At 50.3% G+C, this 20,570-nt stretch overlaps 1 protein-coding gene across 1 annotated transcript in view; it reads right to left on the bottom strand.

Annotated features, from left to right (window-relative positions):
* Nucleotides 1–7,259: 7,259 nt before the first annotated feature.
* The window catches only part of TOGARAM2 (TOG array regulator of axonemal microtubules 2), a 181,111-nt gene continuing 167,800 nt past the window's right edge, over nucleotides 7,260–20,570 (bottom strand). Inside the window, exons 18-20 of the mRNA XM_082251010.1 lie at nucleotides 15,945–16,161; nucleotides 11,290–11,376; nucleotides 7,260–7,719 (exon numbers count right to left, since the gene is read on the bottom strand). Of these exons, the coding sequence (XP_082107136.1) occupies nucleotides 7,466–7,719; nucleotides 11,290–11,376; nucleotides 15,945–16,161 (558 nt within the window). The 3' untranslated portion in view covers nucleotides 7,260–7,465. The remainder of the gene's footprint in view (nucleotides 7,720–11,289; nucleotides 11,377–15,944; nucleotides 16,162–20,570) is intronic.

Genomic DNA, 20,570 nt, shown 5'->3' with positions numbered 1-20,570 from the left:
GGGACGGAAGGAGACGGCAGGCAGGGAGGGAAGGAGACGGCAGGCAGGGAGGGAAGGAGACGGCAAGCAGGGTTGGAAGGAGACGACAGACAGGGAGGGAAGGAGACATAAGGCAGGGAGAGAAGGAGACGGCAGGCAGGGACGGAAGGAGACGGCAGGCAGGGACGGAAGGAGATGGCAAGCAGGGAGGGAAGGAGATGGCAGGCAGGGAGGGAAGGAGACGGCAGGCAGGGACAGAAGGAGACGGCAGGCAGGGAGGGAAGGAGACGGCAGGCAGGGAGGGAAGGAGACGGCAGGCAGGGACGGAAGGCAGGGAGGGAAGGAGACGGCAGGCAGGGACGGAAGGCAGGGAGGGAAGGAGACGGCAGGCAGGGAGGGAAGGAGACGGTAGGCAGGGAGGGAAGGAAGGAGACGGCAGGCAGAGACGGAAGGAGACGGCAGGCAGGGACGGAAGGAGACGGCAGGCAGAGAGGGAAGGAGACGGTAGGCAGGGAGGGAAGGAGACGGCAGGCAGGGAGGGAAGGAGACGGCAGGTAGGGAGGGAAGGAGACGGCAGGCAGGGACGGAAGGAGACGGCAGGCAGGGACGGAAGGATACGGCAGGCAGGGAGGGAAGGAGACGGCAGGCAGGGAGGGAAGGAGACGGCAGGCAGGGAGGGAAGGAGACGGCCGGCAGGGACGGAAGGAGACGGCAGGCAGGGACGGAAGGAGACGGCCGGCAGGGACGGAAGGAGAAGGCAGGCAGGGAGGGAAGGAGACGGCAGGCAGGGACGGAAGGAGACGGCAGGCAGGGAGGGAAGGAGACGGCAGGCAGGGAGGGAAGGAGACGGCAGGCAGGGTTGGAAGGAGACGACAGACAGGGAGGGAAGGAGACATAAGGCAGGGAGAGAAGGAGACGGCAGGCAGGGACGGAAGGAGACGGCAGGCAGGGACGGAAGGAGATGGCAAGCAGGGAGGGAAGGAGATGGCAGGCAGGGAGGGAAGGAGACGGCAGGCAGGGACAGAAGGAGACGGCAGGCAGGGAGGGAAGGAGACGGCAGGCAGGGAGGGAAGGAGACGGCAGGCAGGGACGGAAGGCAGGGAGGGAAGGAGACGGCAGGCAGGGACGGAAGGCAGGGAGGGAAGGAGACGGCAGGCAGGGACGGAAGGCAGGAGGGAAGGAGACGGCAGGCAGGTAGAGAAGGAGACGGCAGGCAGGGACGGAAGGAGACGGCAGGCAGGGACGGAAGGAGACGGTAGGCAGGAAGGGAAGGAGACGGCAGGCAGGGAGAGAAGGAGACGGCAGGCAGGGATGGAAGGAGACGGCAGGCAGGGACGGAAGGAGACGACAAGCAGGGAGGGAAGGAGACGGCAGGCAGGGACGGAAGGAGACGGCAGGCAGGGACGGAAGGAGACGGCAGGCAGGGACGGAAGGAGACGGTAGGCAGGAAGGGAAGGAGACGGCAGGCAGGGAGAGAAGGAGACGGCAGGCAGGGATGGAAGGAGACGGCAGGCAGGGACGGAAGGAGACGGCAGGCAGGGAGGGAAGGAGACGGCAAGCAGGGAGGGAAGGAGATGGCAGGCAGGGACGGAAGGAGACGGCAGGCAGGGACGGAAGGAGACGGCAGGCAGGGAGGGAAGGAGACGGCAGGCAGGGACGGAAGGAGACGGCAGGCAGGGAGGGAAGGAGATGGCAGGCAGGGAGGGAAGGAGACGGCAGGCAGGGAGGGAAGGAGACGGCAGGCAGGGAGGGAAGGAGACGGCAGGCAGGGACGGAAGGAGACGGCAGGCAGGGGGGGAAGGAGACGGCAGGCAGGGACGGAAGGAGACGGGAGAGGAGGGGGATCTGTCATTCTCCTGACTCAGATGTTTTTTTACCTTTTTATAATTAGTTCAAATTGCTTGGAAGAAATGAAAAAAAAAAGGCAAGAACAACATATAAAAATACAATTTAATGCTAGTTCCAATAATACAGTATATACATACATTAGCTCAGCTCCATCGGGGTGCAGTGAGGGTATTCCAGCACATTGGTCAGATATTGACTAGGAATTATTATACAGAAAGCTCAGGAATAGAATTGTCCTCATTTCAGAACTTCACATGTTGTATTGATGACTATATAGTATAATATGGATATAAATATATACAGTGGGTACGGAAAGTATTCAGACCCCCTTAAATTTTTCACTCTTTGTTATATTGCAGCCATTTGCTAAAATCATTTAAGTTCATTCTTCTTCCTCATGAATGTACACATAGCACCCCATATTGACGGAAAAACACAGAATTGTTGACATTGTTGCAGATTTATTAAAAAAGAAAAACTGAAATATCACATGGTCCTAAGTATTCAGACCCTTTGCTCAGTATTTAGTAGAAGCCCCCTTTTGATCTAATACAGCCAGGAGTCTTTTTGGGAAAGATGCAACAAGTCTTTCACACCTGGATTTGGGGATCCTCTGCCATTCCTCCTTGCAGATCCTCTCCAGTTCTGTCAGGTTGGATGGTAAATGTTGGTGGACAGCCATTTTTAGGTCTCTCCAGAGATGCTCAATTGGGTTTAAGTCAGGGCTCTGGCTGGGCCATTCAAGAACAGTCACGGAGTTGTTGTGAAGCCACTCCTTCGTTATTTTAGCTGTGTGCTTAGGGTCATTGTCTTGTTGGAAGGTAAACCTTCGGCCCAGTCTGAGGTCCAGAGCACTCTGGAGAAGGTCTTTGTCCAGGATATCCCTGTACTTGGCCGCATTCATCTTTCCCTCGATTGCAACCAGTCGTCCTGTCCCTGCAGCTGAAAAACACCCCCACAGCATGATGCTGCCATCGCCATGCTTCACTGTTGGGACTGTATTGGACAGGTGATGAGCAGTGCCTGGTTTTCTCCACACATACCGCTTAGAATTAAGGCCAAAAAGTTCTATTTTGGTCTCATCAGACCAGAGAATCTTATTTCTCACCATCTTGGAGTCCTTCAGGTGTTTTTTAGCAAACTCCATGCGGGCTTTCATGTGTCTTACACTGAGGAGAGGCTTCCGTCGGGCCACTCTGCCATAAAGCCCCGACTGGTGGAGGGCTGCAGTGATGGTTGACTTTCTACAACTTTCTCCCATCTCCTGACTGCATCTCTGGAGCTCAGCCACAGTGATCTTTGGGTTCTTCTTTACCTCTCTCACCAAGGCTCTTCTCCCCCGATAGCTCAGTTTGGCCGGACGGCCAGCTCTAGGAAGGGTTCTGGTCGTCCCAAACGTCTTCCATTTGAGGATTATGGAGGCCACTGTGCTCTTAGGAACCTTAAGTGCAGCAGAAATCTTTTTGTAACCTTGGCCAGATCTGTGCCTTGCCACAATTCTGTCTCTGAGCTCTTCAGGCAGTTCCTTTGACCTCATTATTCTCATTTGCTCTGACATGCATTGTGATCTGGAAGGTCTTACTTAGATAGACAGGTGTGTGGCTTTCCTAATCAAGTCCAATCAGTATAATCAAACACAGCTGGACTCAAATGAAGGTGTAGAACCATCTCAAGGATGATCAGAAGAAATGGAAAGCACCTGAGTTAAATATATGAGTGTCACAGCAAAGGGTCTGAATACTTAGGACCATGTGATATTTCAGTTTTTCTTTTTTAATAAATCTGCAACAATGTCAACAATTCTGTGTTTTTCTGTCAGTATGGGGTGCTATGTGTACATTCATGAGGAAGAAGAATGAACTTAAATGATTTTAGCAAATGGCTGCAATATAACAAAGAGTGAAACATGTAAGGGGGTCTGAATACTTTCCGTACCCACTGTATATATATACTGTATATACCTACCATCAGGATGGGCTGACAAACTCTACAATGGTGTCAGATAATCGAATAATTTGAGTATTTATCTCATAAAAGCTGAATTCCAGGCAAACAGTGAAATACAAATACAGAAAGAAATATGTATATAGAAAGTTCTTTTATTTGCTGAAGGATTTGTCTTTCTGCCCCAGTCCTGAGATTTATAGAGGCACTTCCAGAGGAATATCGTCCCTTTCTCACTTACAGATAAAGACTACAAAGGTGTTATCGCCCTGCCCCCAGCCTGCTGATTGGACAGTGAAAGAGCAGAGGGAAACAGACAAGGTTATTCTTCTGCTCACTCTGCTCTCTTCCTATCAGCATGTTGCTTATCAGCCTGCTGATTGGACAGTAAAAGAGCAGAGGGATACAGACAAGGTTATTCTTCTGCTCACTCTGCTCTTTTGCTATCAGCACATTAATATACAGCACACATTTACTGAATCCCTGTGCTGCCCCTTCCTCTCCCATTCTGAGCTCTGCTGTACAGAGGATTGAAGGAGGCTGACATCTGGCGGGGGGGGGGGGGGGGGGTCAAGTGTAAAAAACAGATCAGATATGAACTTTGCAGTCCCAAGTCGCAGGACAAGTCACACAAGTGTGTCCCAACAGAAACAGATTACAGTGCAGGATTGTGGACATGCACAGGGATAAATTCAGAATGAACAAGCTGCATGTAATCTAAACTAAGGAACAGCCCCCCCCCCCGGTTCAGTCATATGATATTACTGCCAGAAGCAAATCTATGGAGCCGTGAGGGTTCCCAGGTATGAAGAGCCAGAGTTATCATTATCTAGGCAAACAGAAGCCTGTCCTCTGTGCACCGCTACTGAGCAGAGTAGCAGAGTCTAGACTGGCTCTAAGTTCAGTTTAGTGTAATAGCTCTTGCCATGAAATGTCATTTGCAAGGGAAACAGGAGGAGAACATCCCAGCCGTCATTTCCTGGAGAATGGATGGGATATGTTTGCCACCTTCCCTGATTTCCATGATCTCACTTCAGCAGAATAGTATCCCTGCTTCAGGATCTTGGCAGCTGTGACAGTAATCAGCAAATAATTGTCAGGTATGATACCAATAGGTAGTACAGCCAGCCCTCCTGTACTGGGCCTGGGCCATATCAGTTCAAAAGTGGGGCCTGGGCACCTGCTGAGTGGAAGTGCTGGCTGGACTGCAGACACCGATCCTCTTCTGCCTCCCCCACGCAGCGCTGCCAGCTTCTCCTCCTCTCCCTCCCCCCGCAGCACTGCCAGCTTATCCGCCTCCCACTTCCTTCGGCTGCGCTGCCAACTTCTCCTCCTCCCCCTTCCTTAGGCTGCGCTGCCAGCTTCTCCCCCTTCTTCTGACTGCGCTGCCAGCTTCTCCTTCTCTCTCTTCCACCGGCTGCGCTGCCAGCTTCTCCTTCTCTCTCTTCCACCGGCTGCGCTGCCAGCTTCTCCTTCTCTCTCTTCCTCCGGCTGTGCTGCCAGCTTCTCCTTCTCTCTCTTCCACCGGCTGCGCTGCCAGCTTCTCCTCCTCCCCCTTCCTCCGGCTGCGCTGCCAGCTTCTCCTCCTCTCCCTTCCTCCGACTGCGCTGCCAGCTTCTCCTCCTCCCCCTTCCTCTGACTGCGCTGCCAGCTTCTCCTCCTCTCCCTTCCTCCGGCTGCGCTGCCAGCTTCTCCTCCTCCCCCTTCCTCCGGCTGCGCTGCCAGCTTCTCCTCCTCCCCCTTCCTCCGGCTGCGCTGCCAGCTTCTCCTCCTCTCCTTTCCTCTGACTGCGCTGCCAGCTTCTCCTCCTCCCCCTTCCTCTGACTGCGCTGTCAGCTTCTCCTCCTCTCCCTTCCTCCGGCTGCGCTGCCAGCTTCTCCTCCTCCCCCTTCCTCCGGCTGCGCTGCCAGCTTCTCCTCCTCTCCCTTCCTCCGACTGCGCTGCCAGCTTCTCCTCCTTTCCCTTCTTCCGGCTGCGCTGCCAGCTTCTCCTCCTCCCCCTTCCTCCGACTGTGCTGCCAGCTTCTCCTCCTCCCCCTTCCTCTGACTGCGCTGTCAACTTCTCCTCCTCTCCCTTCCTCCGGCTGCGCTGCCAGCTTCTCCTCCTCTCTCTTCTTCCGGCTGCGCTGCCAGTTTCTCCTCCTCCCCCTTCCTCCGACTGCGCTGACAGCTTCTCCTCCTCCCCCTTCCTCCGACTGCACTGCCAGCTTCTCCTCCTCCCCCTTCCTCCGGCTGCGCTGCCAGCTTCTCCTCCTCCCCCTTCTTCCGGCTGTGCTGCCAGCTTCTCCTTTTCCCCCTTCCTCCGGCTGTGCTGCCAGCTTCTCCTCCTCCCCCTTCCTCCGGCTGTGCTGCCAGCTTCTCCTCCTCCCCCTTCCTCCGGCTGTGCTGCCAGCTTCTCCTCCTCTCTCTTCTTCCGGCTGCGCTGCCAGCTTCTCCTTTTCCCCCTTCCTCCGGCTGTGCTGCCAGCTTCTCCTCCTCCCCCTTCCTCCGGCTGTGCTGCCAGCTTCTCCTCCTCCCCCTTCCTCCGGCTGTGCTGCCAGCTTCTCCTTCTCTCTCTTCCACCGGCTGCGCTGCCAGCTTCTCCTCCTCCCCCTTCCTCTGGCTGCACTGCAGGGGGATTGGTTCTAGCACATGCGCATCTTCCATCTGCTGTCTGAGCCCCCCTGTATGCCCCTTTCCCCCTCAGTGCTGCCGGCTTCAGTGCGGGGGGATTGCTTCTAGCACATGCACCCCTTTCATCTGATGTATGGGCCCCCATGTGCCCCTTTCCTCCGCATCGCTGCCAGCTTCTTCTCCTCTCCCTCCCCCTGGCTGCAGTGCAGGGGGTATTGGTTCTAGCACAGTTCCCCCTTCCATACACTGTCCATGCCCTACTAAGTGCCCCTTTTCCCCACAGCGCTGCCAGCTTCTCCTCCTCTCCCTTGCTCTGGGTGCACTGCAGGGGGATTGGTTCTAGCACAGGTGCCCCTTCAATCCGCTGTCCAGGCCCCCCTGTGTGCCCCTTTCTCTCGCAGTGCTGCCAGCTTCTCCTCCTCCCCCTCTCCCTGGCTGAACTGCAGGGGAATTTGTTCTAGCACAGGCGCCCCTTCCATCTGCTGTCCAGGCCCCTGTGTGCCCCTTTCTCTCACAGCACTGCAGGCTTCCCTCCTTTCCCACCGGCAGCTGCTGCGGGCACACAGGGAGATGTTTCAGGATTGAGAGTGGGGGAGGGGGGCAGTAAATATGTCATAAACTGGCCCCTTCCTTTCCTAAATGAACACTGTGAGCGATCGGTACCAATCACTTCTGTGTAAATTTATCACTGAAGCATAAAAAACTGTTTACAATGCTTCAATTTGTGAATGAGCCGGAAGCCTCAAAGCACATCCCATTCATTAATCTGTGCTGCTGAGGCTGTAGAGAAAGGGACTGAAATCTTTGTCAGGTGGGCTGTATGGGGCAGCTGTGCCAATGGAATATTAACCTTTAGCATGACAGGTCCTCTTCAGTTGATATATATCAGAGATGCATCATCTCTTGTATTAATAAATTCCGGGTCTACAGAAAGAATCGGTTCTTCTATTATAATAGTTTTTAATCTTAAGTACAGAATTTACACTAAATTACACAGAATGTTGGCTCCGCCCCCATGAGATCCTCGTGCCTCAAATCCGCCTCTTCCGGTGTAAGTGCCAGGCCCGGATCGGGATCGGTATTTATTTATTGGTGCCCAGAATGTCGGCCAGCATTTTGGTGGCGTGTTGGGACTGTCCAGAGGCGTACTCCTCCAGGCTCCGCCCCATCACTTGGTGTAAGTTTTTGGTAAGTTTGGTGACGACGTCCTTGAAGTTGCCGTTCCGGCCGGGCAGAACTCCATTCCCGGTTATATTACTCAGGAAGAACCACAAAACAGGCAAAACGTGGCGTTCCACGGCCTGCGGCTTCCGGGGGTAGACAGAGGGTACAAGACCTGGGGGAGGGGACAATGGAGAAATATTGAGGGGTTCATTATAGATAGAATTCTAATAATAATGCAGTGAGAACCCAGCAAATATTACAGTATTACCCTTCAGGGGCTTCTTCTAATTACCATTAGACTTGGCCTACACTTATTTTGCTGGAGCAACAGCACTATGGACCTCACCTTGTAGGCCATGAGAGTACCAGTCTTCAAATCAGACCCAGCCCCCGCAGAATCCCTTGAATTCTAGACCAAGACTTTTGCCCAGGTACAGATTAAGCTCCACCCAGTGGCATAACCAAAAGCCAGAGTGGCTCATATGGCACCTGGGATGGGAGGGGGCCCCTTAATTTGTAGTTACGCCCCCTAGTCACCCTCCTGCTGATGCCAAGCAGTACCCCAGAGCCCAGGAGTAGAAGGAGCCCCATAATTCATAGTTACTTTCCTGGCCCCACCCCTTCTGATGTTAAGCAGGGTCTCAAAGATCCCTGGAGAATAGGGCTTTATAATTTGTTAAGCAGTGCTACCAAAGCCCTGGAGTAGGAGGGGACCCCATAATTCATAGTTATACCCCTGCCTCCACCCTTGCTAATGCTAAACAGTGCTAAGAGTAGAAGGGGGCCCCATTATTTGTAAATACCCCCCTGGCCCATCCCTGCTGATGTTAGGCAGTGCCCCCAGAGCCCTGGAATAGAAGGGGGCTCCAAAATGTGTGGTTACACCCCTGCTGATGCTAAGCAGTGCCCCTAGAGCCTAGGAGAAAGAGAGGCCCCATAATTCATAGTTATACCCCTGGCTCCACCCCTGCTGATGTTAAGCAGTGCCCCTAGAGCCTAGGAGAAAGAGAGGCCCCATAATTCATAGTTATCCTGCTGGCTCCACCCCTGCTGATGTTAAGTAGTGCCCCCAGATCCTTAGAGTATGAGGGGGCCCCATTATTTGTAATTACACCCCTGGCCCATCCCTGCTGATGTTAGGCAGTGCCCCCTGAGCTCTGGAGTAGGAGGGGACCCATTATTTGTAATTATACCCCTGGCCCATTACTGCGGATGTTAAGCAGTGCCCCCAGAGCCCCCAGAGTAGAAAAAGGCTCCAAAATGTCTGGTTACACCGCTGCTGATGCTAAGCAGTGCTACGCTACCAGAGCCCTGGAGAAGAAGAGGCCCCGGAGCCCTTGAGTAAAAGGAGCCCCATATTATTAGTTACACCCCTGCTGATGTTAGGGGACATTGCATTCTATTACTAACCCGGCTGAGGGGACATTGCATTCCATTGATAACCCAGCTGAGGGGACATTGCATTCTATTACTAACCCGGCTGAGGGGACATTGCATTCCATTGATAACCCGGCTGAGGGAACATTGCATTCTATTGATAACCCGGCTGAGGGGACATTGCATTCTATTACTAACCCGGCTGAGGGGACATTGCATTCCATTGATAACCCGGCTGAGGGGACATTGCATTCTATTACTAACCCGGCTGAGGGGACATTGCATTCCATTGATAACCCGGCTGAGGGAACATTGCATTCTATTGATAACCCGGCTGAGGGGACATTGCATTCTATTACTAACCCGGCTGAGGGGACATTGCATTCTATTGATAACCCGGCTGAGGGGACATTGCATTCCATTGATAACCCGGCTGAGGGGACATTGCATTCCATTGATAACCCGGCTGAGGGGACATTGCATTCTATTGCTAACCCGGCTGAGGGGACATTGCATTCTATTGATAACCCGGCTGAGGGGACATTGCATTCTATTGCTAACCCGGCTGAGGGGACATTGCATTCTATTGATAACCCGGCTGAGGGGACATTGCATTCTATTGATAACCCGGCTGAGGGGACATTGCATTCTATTGATAACCCGGCTGAGGGGACATTGCATTTTATTACTAACCCGGCTGAGGGGACATTGCATTCTATTGATAACCCGGCTGAGGGGACATTGCATTCCATTGATAACCCAGCTGAGGGGACATTGCATTCTATTACTAACCCGGCTGAGGGGACATTGCATTCCATTGATAACCCGGCTGAGGGAACATTGCATTCTATTGATAACCCGGCTGAGGGGACATTGCATTCTATTACTAACCCAGCTGAGGGGACATTGCATTCCATTGATAACCCGGCTGAGGGGACATTGCATTTTATTACTAACCCGGCTGAGGGGACATTGCATTCTATTGATAACCCGGCTGAGGGGACATTGCATTCCATTGATAACCCGGCTGAGGGGACATTGCATTCCATTGATAACCCGGCTGAGGGGACATTGCATTCTATTGCTAACCCGGCTGAGGGGACATTGCATTCTATTGATAACCCGGCTGAGGGGACATTGCATTCTATTGCTAACCCGGCTGAGGGGACATTGCATTCTATTGATAACCCGGCTGAGGGGACATTGCATTCTATTGATAACCCGGCTGAGGGGACATTGCATTCTATTGATAACCCGGCTGAGGGGACATTGCATTTTATTACTAACCCGGCTGAGGGGACATTGCATTCTATTGATAACCCGGCTGAGGGGACATTGCATTCCATTGATAACCCGGCTGAGGGGACATTGCATTCCATTGATAACCCGGCTGAGGGGACATTGCATTTTATTACTAACCCGGCTGAGGGGACATTGCATTCTATTGATAACCCGGCTGAGGGGACATTGCATTCTATTGATAACCCAGCTGAGGGGACATTGCATTCTATTGATAACCCGGCTGAGGGGACATTGCATTCTATTGATAACCCGGCTGAGGGGACATTGCATTCTATTGATAACCCGGCTGAGGGGACATTGCATTCTATTGATAACCCGGCTGAGGGGACATTGCATTCTATTGATAACCCGGCTGAGGGGACATTGCATGCTATTGCTCATTCTGTCTTCCACTAGGACCCCCAGATCCTTCTCCATCCTGGAATCCCCCAGAGGTCCCCCCCTCCCCCCAGTGAGTAACTTCTGTTTATATTTTGAGCCCCCTAAGCGCATTACTTTACATTTTTCGACATTAAACCTCATTTGCCATGGAGCTGCCCACCCCATTATTTTATTTGGGTCTTCTTGTAAGGTTTCTTTATCCTGCTATGGAAAATTAGAAATTGGATGCCACTGCTCTCCCACACTCTAAAAAAAAGGGATCCACCATGGATCCCTTTTCAGAGGGGCAGTAGAGATTACAGTCCGTGTAAACAAGACCTAAGAAAGTCAAAAGACATCCTCTGTATTGTGACTGCCTGGAATAAACCAGATTGGATTTTACTCCGAGTTTTCTTGGTGAGCTAACACTGCCTGTGGATCTTGTTGAGTTAGCAAATTGCAATACTGTTCACACAGACTGGGTCTTAGGAGATTTGTCTGTACACAAAGCAACATTTGAGGCAGAACAGCCAGGGATCGATGTGTTGACTGACACAAGCACTTACAGGAACCATATGACAGTCCTGGAACATGGAACTCTGAAACAAGTCAGCAATGGCAGCTCCCATGTTTCTATCCTCATTGGTTCCCTTTAGGTCTTCCCATATCCCTTTATGGTATTTCCCATATTCAGGTGAGTTACCTGACAATCGTTCGGTCACATCACTCATGGCGCGCCCGCTGAGGAACCGGATGCGGCTGGCGAATGGTTGCAGAAGCCACAGATTGTCTGTAATGTAAAAATGATGATTAATAAAGATTTCTATAGGAAAAGCTGACAGTTAACGATTTTTTCTATTTTCCTTGTAATGGAGAAGCAGCTAATCTGCAGCCATGTGACTGACATTCCGAAAAATATGTCTGTGCCCGCCCTTGATTACATCATACTGTCCATTCCCGCCCCTGATTACATCATACTGTCCGTTCCCACCCCTGATTACATCATACTGTCCCTTCCCGCCCCTGATTACATCATACTGTCCATTCCCGCCCCTGATTACATCATACTGTCCCTTCCCTCCCCTGATTACATCATACTGTCCCTTCCCTCCCCTGATTACATCATACTGTCCTTTCCCGCCCCCGATTACATCATACTGTCTGTTCCCGCCCTTGATTACATCATACTGTCCGTTCCCGCCCTTGATTACATCATACTGTCCGTTCCCGCCCCTGATTACATCATACTGTCCGTTCCCACCCCCGATTACATCATACTATCCGTTCCTGCCCCTGATTACATCATACTATCCGTTCCTGCCCCGAATTACATCATACTGTCCGTTCCCGCCCCAGATTACATCATACTGTCCGTTCCCGCCCCTGATTACATCATATTGTCCGTTCCCGCCCCTGATTACATCATACTGTCCGTTACCGCCCCCGATTACATCATACTGTCCGTTCCCGCCCCCGATTACATCATACTGTCCGTTCCCGCCCCTGATTACATCATACTGTCCGTTCCTGCCCCTGATTACATCATACTGTCCATTCCTGCCCCTGATTACATCATACTGTCCGTTCCCACCCCTGATTACATCATACTGTCCAATCCCGCCCCTGATTACATCATACTGTCCAATCCCGTCCCTGATTACATCATACTGTCAGTTCCCACACCTGATTACATCATAATGTCCGTTCCCGCCCCTGATTACATCATACTGTCCAATCCCGTCCCTGATTACATCATACTGTCAGTTCCCACACCTGATTACATCATAATGTCCGTTCCCGCCCTTGATTACATCATACTGTCCAATCCTGCCCCTGATTACATCCTACTGTCTGTTTCTGCTCCAGATTACATCATACTGTCCGTTCCCGCCCCTGATTACATCATACTGTCCATTCCCACCCCTGATTACATCATACTGTCCATTCCCACCCCTGATTACATCATATTGTCCGTTCCCGCCCCTGATTACATCATACTGTCCGTTCCCGCCCCTGATTACATCATATTGTCCATTCCCACCCCTGATTACATTATACTGTCAGTTCCCACCCCTGATTACATCATACTGTCCTTTCCCACCCCAGATTACATCATACTGTCTGTTCCCGTCCCTGATTACATCATACTGTCCTTCCCGCCCCTGATCAAATCACACTGTCCTTTCCCGCCTCTAATTACATCATACTGTCTGTTCCCGCCCCTGATTACATCACGCTCTTCGTTCCCACCCCTGATTACATCATACTGTCTGTTCCCGCTCCCGATTACATCATACTGTCAATTCCCGCCCTGATTACATAATACTGTCCGTTCCCGCCCCTGATTACATCATATTGTCCTTTCCCACCCCTGATTACATCATACTGTCCATTCCTGCCCCTGATTACATCACATTGTCCTTTCCCACCTCTGATTACATCACACTGTTTGTTCCCGCCTCTGATTACATCATACTGTCTGTTCCCGCCCCTGATTACATCACACTGTTTGTTCCCGCCCCTGATTACATCATACTGTCCATTCCCATCCCTGATTACATCATATTGTTCGTTCCCACCCCTGATTACATCATACTGTCCGTTCCCACCCCTGATTACATCATACTGTCCGTTCCCGCCCCTGATTACATCATATTGTCCGTTCCCACCCCTGATTACATCATACTGTCCGTTCCCGCCCCCTGATAACATCATACTGTCCGTTCCCACCCCTGATTACATCATACTGTCCGTTACCACCCCAGATTACATCATACTGTCTGTTCCCACCCGTGATAACATCATACTGTCCGTTCCTGCCCCCTGATAACATCATACTGTCTGTTCCCACCCCTGATTACATCATACTGTCCGTTCCCGCCCCCTGATAACATCATACTGTCCGTTCCCACCCCTGATTACATCACACTGTCTGTTACCGCCCCTGATTACATCATACTGTCCATTCCCACCCCTGATTACATCATACTGTCTGTTCCCGCCCCTGATTACATCATACTGTCCGATAGCAGAAGAAGGGGTCAAATACAACCTTTTCCCTAATGCAGTGCTGCACAAATGCATGCGTCCCAATGCAGGATACAGTGATTGGCTAGAAAAGGCTTTGTTTGAGCTGCTTTGCCTTCAATCCAAATGCACCTCTCTCGGCAACGATCGCGGGTGGCCAGCAGACATTGGGTCCACCAGATCCAATGATTGGCTCCCCCTCTCTCCAATCAGCGCGCAATCAGATCTCCTAGCCACCTAGAGGGTATTACACGAAATGACGTACAGATACGTGACTCCACGTAATAGAGACGACCTGCCGCAGTAAATGTACGTTACGCGGTCGCCAAGTGGTTACATTTAGAGCTGCTAGGCTGTAGTCAGCCACGGCTACATTAATAATTCAGTTATTCTGGGTCTCTCTTGGGCTCTGGTAATTATTTGCTTCTGATTGCTGCTGGATAATGTCCTTTCGAATAGTGCGGGAGGATGCATTAATCATGCAGTGTGGGAGGCTGCATTTGGGGGTCATGGGGTAGCAACACGCACTACTCCATTAAGGACGAGACCTATGGGTGAAATGTTGGTCTGAGGTTTCTCATATACCTTTGGGGTTCATGGGGTAGCAACATACATTTCTCCATTGAGGACTACACCTGGTGATGAAATGCTGGTCTGAGGTTCTTCATATCTCTTTGGGGTTCATGGGGTAGCAGCATACTCTACTCCATTGAGGATTAGACCTAGGGGTGAAATGCTGGTCTGAGGTTCCTCATATGTCTTTGAGGGTCATGGGGCAGCAACACGCACTACTCCATCGAAGAATAGGTCTAGGGGTGAAATGCAGGTCTGAGGTTCCTCATATACCTTTGGGGGTCATTGGGTAGGAACATACATTTCTCCATTGAGGACTACACCTGGTGATGAATTGCTGGTCTGAGGTTCTTCATATATCTTTGGGGTTCATGGGGTAGCAGCATACTCTACTCCATTGAGGATTAGACCTAGGGGTGAAATGCTGGTCTGAGGTTCCTCATATGTCTTTGAGGGTCATGGGGCAGCAACACGCACTACTCCATCGAAGAATAGGTCTAGGGGTGAAATGCAGGTCTGAGGTTCCTCATATACCTTTGGGGGTCATTGGGTAGGAACATACATTTCTCCATTGAGGACTACACCTGGTGATGAATTGCTGGTCTGAGGTTCTTCATATATCTTTGGGGTTCATGGGGTAGCAGCATACTCTACTCCATTGAGGATTAGACCTAGGGGTGAAATGCTGGTCTGAGGTTCCTCATATGTCTTTGAGGGTCATGGGACAGCAACACGCACTACTCCATCGAAGAATAGGTCTAGGGGTGAAATGCAGGTCTGAGGTTCCTCATATACCTTTGGGGGTCATTGGGTAGGAACATACACTACTCCATTGAGGACTAGACCTAGGGGTGAAATGCTGGTCTGAGGTTCCTCATATACCTTTGGGGGTCATGGGGTAGCAACATACATTTCTCCATTGAGGACTACACCTGGTGATAAATTGCTGGTCTGAGGTTCTTCATATATCTTTGGGGTTCATGGGGTAGCAACATACTCTACTCCATTGAGGATTAGACCTAGGGTTGAAATGCTGGCTGGCCCCGCATTTGAGGTTCAACATATGTGTTTAGGGGTCATGGGGTTGTAACATGCACTACTCCATTGAGGACCAGACCTGTGGGTGAAATGCTGGTCTGAGGGTCCTCATATGTCTTTGGGGTTCATGGGGTAGCAAACATATTTTACTCCATTGAGGACTATACCTGGGGTTGAAATGCAGGTCTGCCCCACATTTGAGGTTCCTCATATGTGTTTGGGGGTCATGGGGTAGCAACATTTACTACTCCTTCGAGGACTATACCTGGGGGTTAAATGCTGGTCTGTGGTCCCTCATATGTCTTTGGAGGTTATGGGGTTGCTACATGCACTACTCCAATGAAGTTATGGAGAATTCTTTCACCTGCCAATGACGTGTTCAACAAAATCCCGTGTACAGAATCAATAAGAGAAGCCCCTCCTGATCACCATAGGAGAGACAGAATGCTCACTTCTTTTAAAAGAGTTCTACAAAGCCATTGAACATGTCTATCTCAGCATCTACTAAACAAAAGAAGGCAAAAATCAGAGACAACGCCTTATAATGAAAACCGATGAATTAGAGAAAAATGTTCTTTTCCAAAAAAAATAAAAGAGGAGTGAACCCAAGAAAAGAAAAACCTAAGAAAGATTACAGGTTATAAAACCACCAATGAAGAACCAAACATGGAGGTGGAAGGTCCTATTCAATTGGAAGGTTACATTCAGCAATTCATTTACCTATATTTTTCATGAGGGTGTCCAGGACAGTCACCGCGGCCGTGTAGATGCCGGTGTGCTTGGAGTTCAGGTTGTCCGCGATGACGGTCACCATAGGGACTAACACATGGTGCAGGCTGTCCTTCAGAATGGGGATTATGACCACCGCAGACTCCAGAGCGTACTGATTGACCTTCTTGTTGGCATCCTGCATCCTCGGGTTAAAGGCATCAAATATCTGTGAAAAAAACAATGAATCAGATTGAATGGAATTGCGTTTGTTGGAGATCCTGAATAATATGAATCGCTTTCATGAAGTTATGACATTTTGGAGCAGAGTTAATTTACTAAACATTTCTGCAGTGACCACCTAGGACATTCCTCCTACATACCTCTGTAAGAGTCTTCCTTTAAAGCCAGGTGTCTTTAAACTATATCCCTCCAGTTGTTCAGGAACTACAATTCCCATCATGCCTAGTCATGTCTGTGATTGTCAGAGTTTTACAATGCCTCATGGGATGTGTAGTTCCTCAACAGCTGGAGGGCCGTAGTTTGAGGACCCCTGCTTTAAAGCGTCCTCACTGCCCTTGGAAATTCACTTTCCCCATACTAAGGGGGTCTATTTATCTAGGTTTTCTCTTAAGGCCCCTTTTGCATGGGCCGATCCGTTTTCACGGACTCCGCTAGCTCAGCGGGGGAATCGCTCCATTGATCCCCACTGAGCAGGCGGATGACAGGTCCATCCCCGCTCACTGTGTAGAGACAGACTTGTCAGAGTCCCGCTCTCCTCTCCGACCCGCTGGACGGATGGTGAACGTATCGCCATCCATTTGCTTTCATCCGACCCACTGGACGGATGGTGAACGTATCGCCATCCATTTGCTTTCATCCGACCCACTGGATGGATGGTGAATGTATCGCCATCCATCTGTTTTCAGCGGATCTTGTCGGGTCAGATGCCAGACGGGTGTCAGCGGACGCCGCCTCCCCATAGAGTAGAATGGCTGGCCCGTTTAGATCCGTCAGAAAATCGGATAGACGGATGTGATCGGTCCAATTGTTTAAAAGGGGCCTAAAAACTCGCAAAAAAATTTCACCAAAGATTCACACATTTTTCTAGTTGAATTCTATGTGGAAATTATGTGAACCTTGGGTGAAAGTTGTGTGAATCTTGGGTGAAAACATTGACCCCCAAGTGTCTTAACCCCTTAAGCTTCCACAGCCATATACAGTATTTCACAAAAGTAAGTACACCCCTCACATTTTTGTAAATATTTTATTCTATCTTTTCATGTGACAACACTGAAGAAATGAGACTTTGCTACAATGTAAAGTAGTGAGTGTACAGCTTGTATAACAGTGTAAATTTACTGTCCCCTCAAAATAACTCAACACACAGCCATTAATGTCTAAACCGCTGGCAACAAAAGTCAGTACACCCCTAAGTGACAATGTCCAAATTGGGCCCAATTAGGCATTTTCCCTCCCCAGTGTCATGTGACTCGTTAGTGTTACAAGGTCTCAGGTGTGAATGGGGGGCAGGTGTGTTAGATTTGGTGTTATCGCTCTCACTCTCTCATACTGGTTACTGGAAGTTCAACATGGCACCTCATGGCAAAGAACTCTCTGAGGATCTGAAAAAAAGATTTGTTTCTCTGCATAAAGATGGTCTAGGCTATAAGAAGATTGCCAAGACCCTGAAACTAAGCTGCAGCACGGTGGCCAAGACCATACAGCGGTATAACAGGACAGGTTCCACTCAGAACAGGCCTCACCATGGTCAACCAAAGAAGTTGAGTGCCGTGCTCAGCGTCATATCCAGAGGTTGTCTTTGGGAAATAGACGTATGAGTGCTGCCAGCATTGCTGCAGAGGTTGAATGGGTGGGGGAGGGGTCAGCCTGTCAGTGCTCAGACCATACGCCGCACACTGCATCAAATTGGTCTGCATGGCTGTCATCCCAGAAGGAAGCCTCTTCTAAAGATGATGGACAAGAAAGCCTGCAAAACAGTTTGCTGAAGACAAGCAGACTAAGGACACGGATTACTGGAACCGTCTCCTGTGCTCTGATGAGACCAAGATAAACTTATTTGGTGTCAGATGGTGTCAGGCGTGTGTGGGGGCAACCAGGTGAGGAGTATAAAGACAAGTGTGTCTTCCTACAGTCAGGCATGGTGGTGGGAGTGTCATGGTCTGGGGCTGCATGCAAGGCCATCTTTAGTATTGATTGGACCCTGGGCAAATATTTTCTTGGGCCCTACCAAATGCACTTATCAACTATTTATGGTCAGTGCGGGCACAAGGGGCTGCTGCTTTGGGCCCCACAACAATGGCTAGGCCCGGGGCAGCTGCCCCTTTTGGCCTGTGTTAAAGACGGCCCTCAGCCATCCAGACTCCCTGGCTTGAACAGGAGGAGGTAAGGAGACAGGCCGGCCAGCTGGCCGTACGGGCCCCCCCCCCCCTGATTTACCCAAAATTGGATTGCCCCCTCCCCCCTTAATTACCAAGCACCAGCCGCCACTGGTCACAGGGACAGAAAGTCAGGTGAAATCTTCTGGACAGGGGTACAGACAGCACAACAAATATTACAGGGGTGTTACCCCTTCCCTATGCAATCCAAAAACCTTAAAAATGATTCTTTTAGGTGGAGCCGCACCTAACAAATGTTCCAACTTCTAAACAAATGCAACTTAACCACTTCAGCCCCGGATGATTTGGCTGCTCACTGACCAGGCCCTATTTTGCGATTCGACACTGCGTGATTTTAACCGACAATTGCGCGGTTGTGCGACGCTGTACCCAAACTAATTTGGCGTCCTTTTTTTCCCACAAACAGAGATTTCTTTTGGTGGTATTTGATCACCTGTGCGATTTTTACTTTTTGTGCTATAAACATAAAAAGAGCAACAATTTTGAAAAAATAACAATATTTTTCACATTTTTTTATATGAAATTCTCAAAAAAAATGTAAAAATAAATGTTTTTTAACATTTTAGGCCAATTTGTTTTCTGCTACATATGTTTGGTAAAAAAAAATGCAATAAGCGTATTTTGATTGGTTTGGGCAAAATTTATTGCATTTACTAAGTACGGCAAAGATTTATGTCATTTTTATTGTTTTTTTTTTAACTAGTAATGGCGGCGATCTGCGATTGTTTTTGCAGGACTGCGACATTGCGGCGGACAGATCGGACCCCTAACTGACATTTTTGACACTTTTGGGGTTACCAGTGACATTACTACAGTAATCAGTGCTATACATATGAACTGTTACTAGTAAAAATGACACTGGCAGGGAAGGGGTTAACTTTATTGGTGATCAAGGGGTTAAGTGTGTCCCTAGGGCGTGATTCTAACTGTGGGGGGGTGTGGCTAGTGAAGTAATCACAGAGACATACAATCTTATATAGCAGGATCACATAGCCTCTGTCATTACATCAGGGAGAATGACAGCCGTCTGTCTTTCTCCATCTCCTGAGCAAGATCCCCAGTGGCCGGCGGACATCAGAGTCACCGGTCACTCGCGCGGAGATGCCAGGGAACGAGCGGGGGCGGGAGCGCGCCGCCGGCGGTGCACGCTCGCCCCCTACAGGCTCGTGGGTGAGTGACGTACCCCTACATCACTTTGCCTGTAGGGGGCAGACTGGCGCAGTATATAGTCATGCGGAGGTCGGCAAGTGGTTAATGACAAATCTACAGTCCCTACATTGTTTGTAACCCGGGGACCGCCTGTAACAGAGAAATGGAATAAATCAAAACCACCATTTATAGGAGATTGGTTTAGGAAAGTCAAAAATACCAAAATTAGAGAAAAACTGCTTTATAAAAGAAGAGGAAATATTAAAAAGTTGGAAAGAACGGATAAAACCTCCCGGCCTAGTACCGGATTATGCTGATATTTAAAATGTTTCGTTGAATAATGCAACTTGGAGTATGATATGGGCATACCTGCCAACTCTCCCGCTTTTCCCGAGACAATCCCGGCCAATAGGAGCCTGTCCCTGGGAATTTACCTTGTCCCGGCCCGTTACCGTTTTTTTTTTTTTGTATTTTGTTCCACACAGTGTAGCATTCCCCAGGTCGCTCTCAACCCAGCTGGGAGTTGTAGTTCTGGCAGCAGGATGTCTCTCCCCCTCTCCCAGTGCTCCCCTCCCCCTCTCACCCTCTCTCGGTGTGCGCTCGCTCTTCTCTCTTGTCGTGTTGCGAATTTAAAGCGGTTGTAAACCCACTTTGATTACTTTTACCTATCAGTAAGCCTATGATAAGTCTTACCTATAGGTCAGCGTCGTCCAACTCAATTCCATCTCAGGCCGCATCCGCATTATGGCTGCCCTCAAAGGGCCGGTTCTATCTGTAGCCCCCCACCATCAAAAGTCAAGAGTCTCCCACCCTCCTTTACATCACAGTGCACCCCCCTTACCTTGTACTGTTGCCGAGAAGTAGCTTGGAAGCAGAAAGTGCAGGGTCTGGAGGAGGACCAGAGGAGGACTGGGGTCTGCTGAATGCTGAGACCAGAGGGGGTGGAAGATGAAGGGATGCTGAGGCTGCACAGAGAGATACAGGATCTGTAGGAGGAGTTCTGTCCTCCTCAATGCTTCCGACTGCTGAGACAAGGTGGGGGGCGGAGATGAGGAAGGTGCCAGCGCCA

This window comes from Pelophylax lessonae, assembly GCF_965119305.1.
Source record: "Pelophylax lessonae genome assembly, chromosome: 3".
Lineage (NCBI taxonomy): Eukaryota > Metazoa > Chordata > Amphibia > Anura > Ranidae > Pelophylax > Pelophylax lessonae.
Note: the sequence above shows the minus strand (reverse complement) of the source record. Positions and strands in the feature narration are given on the sequence as shown.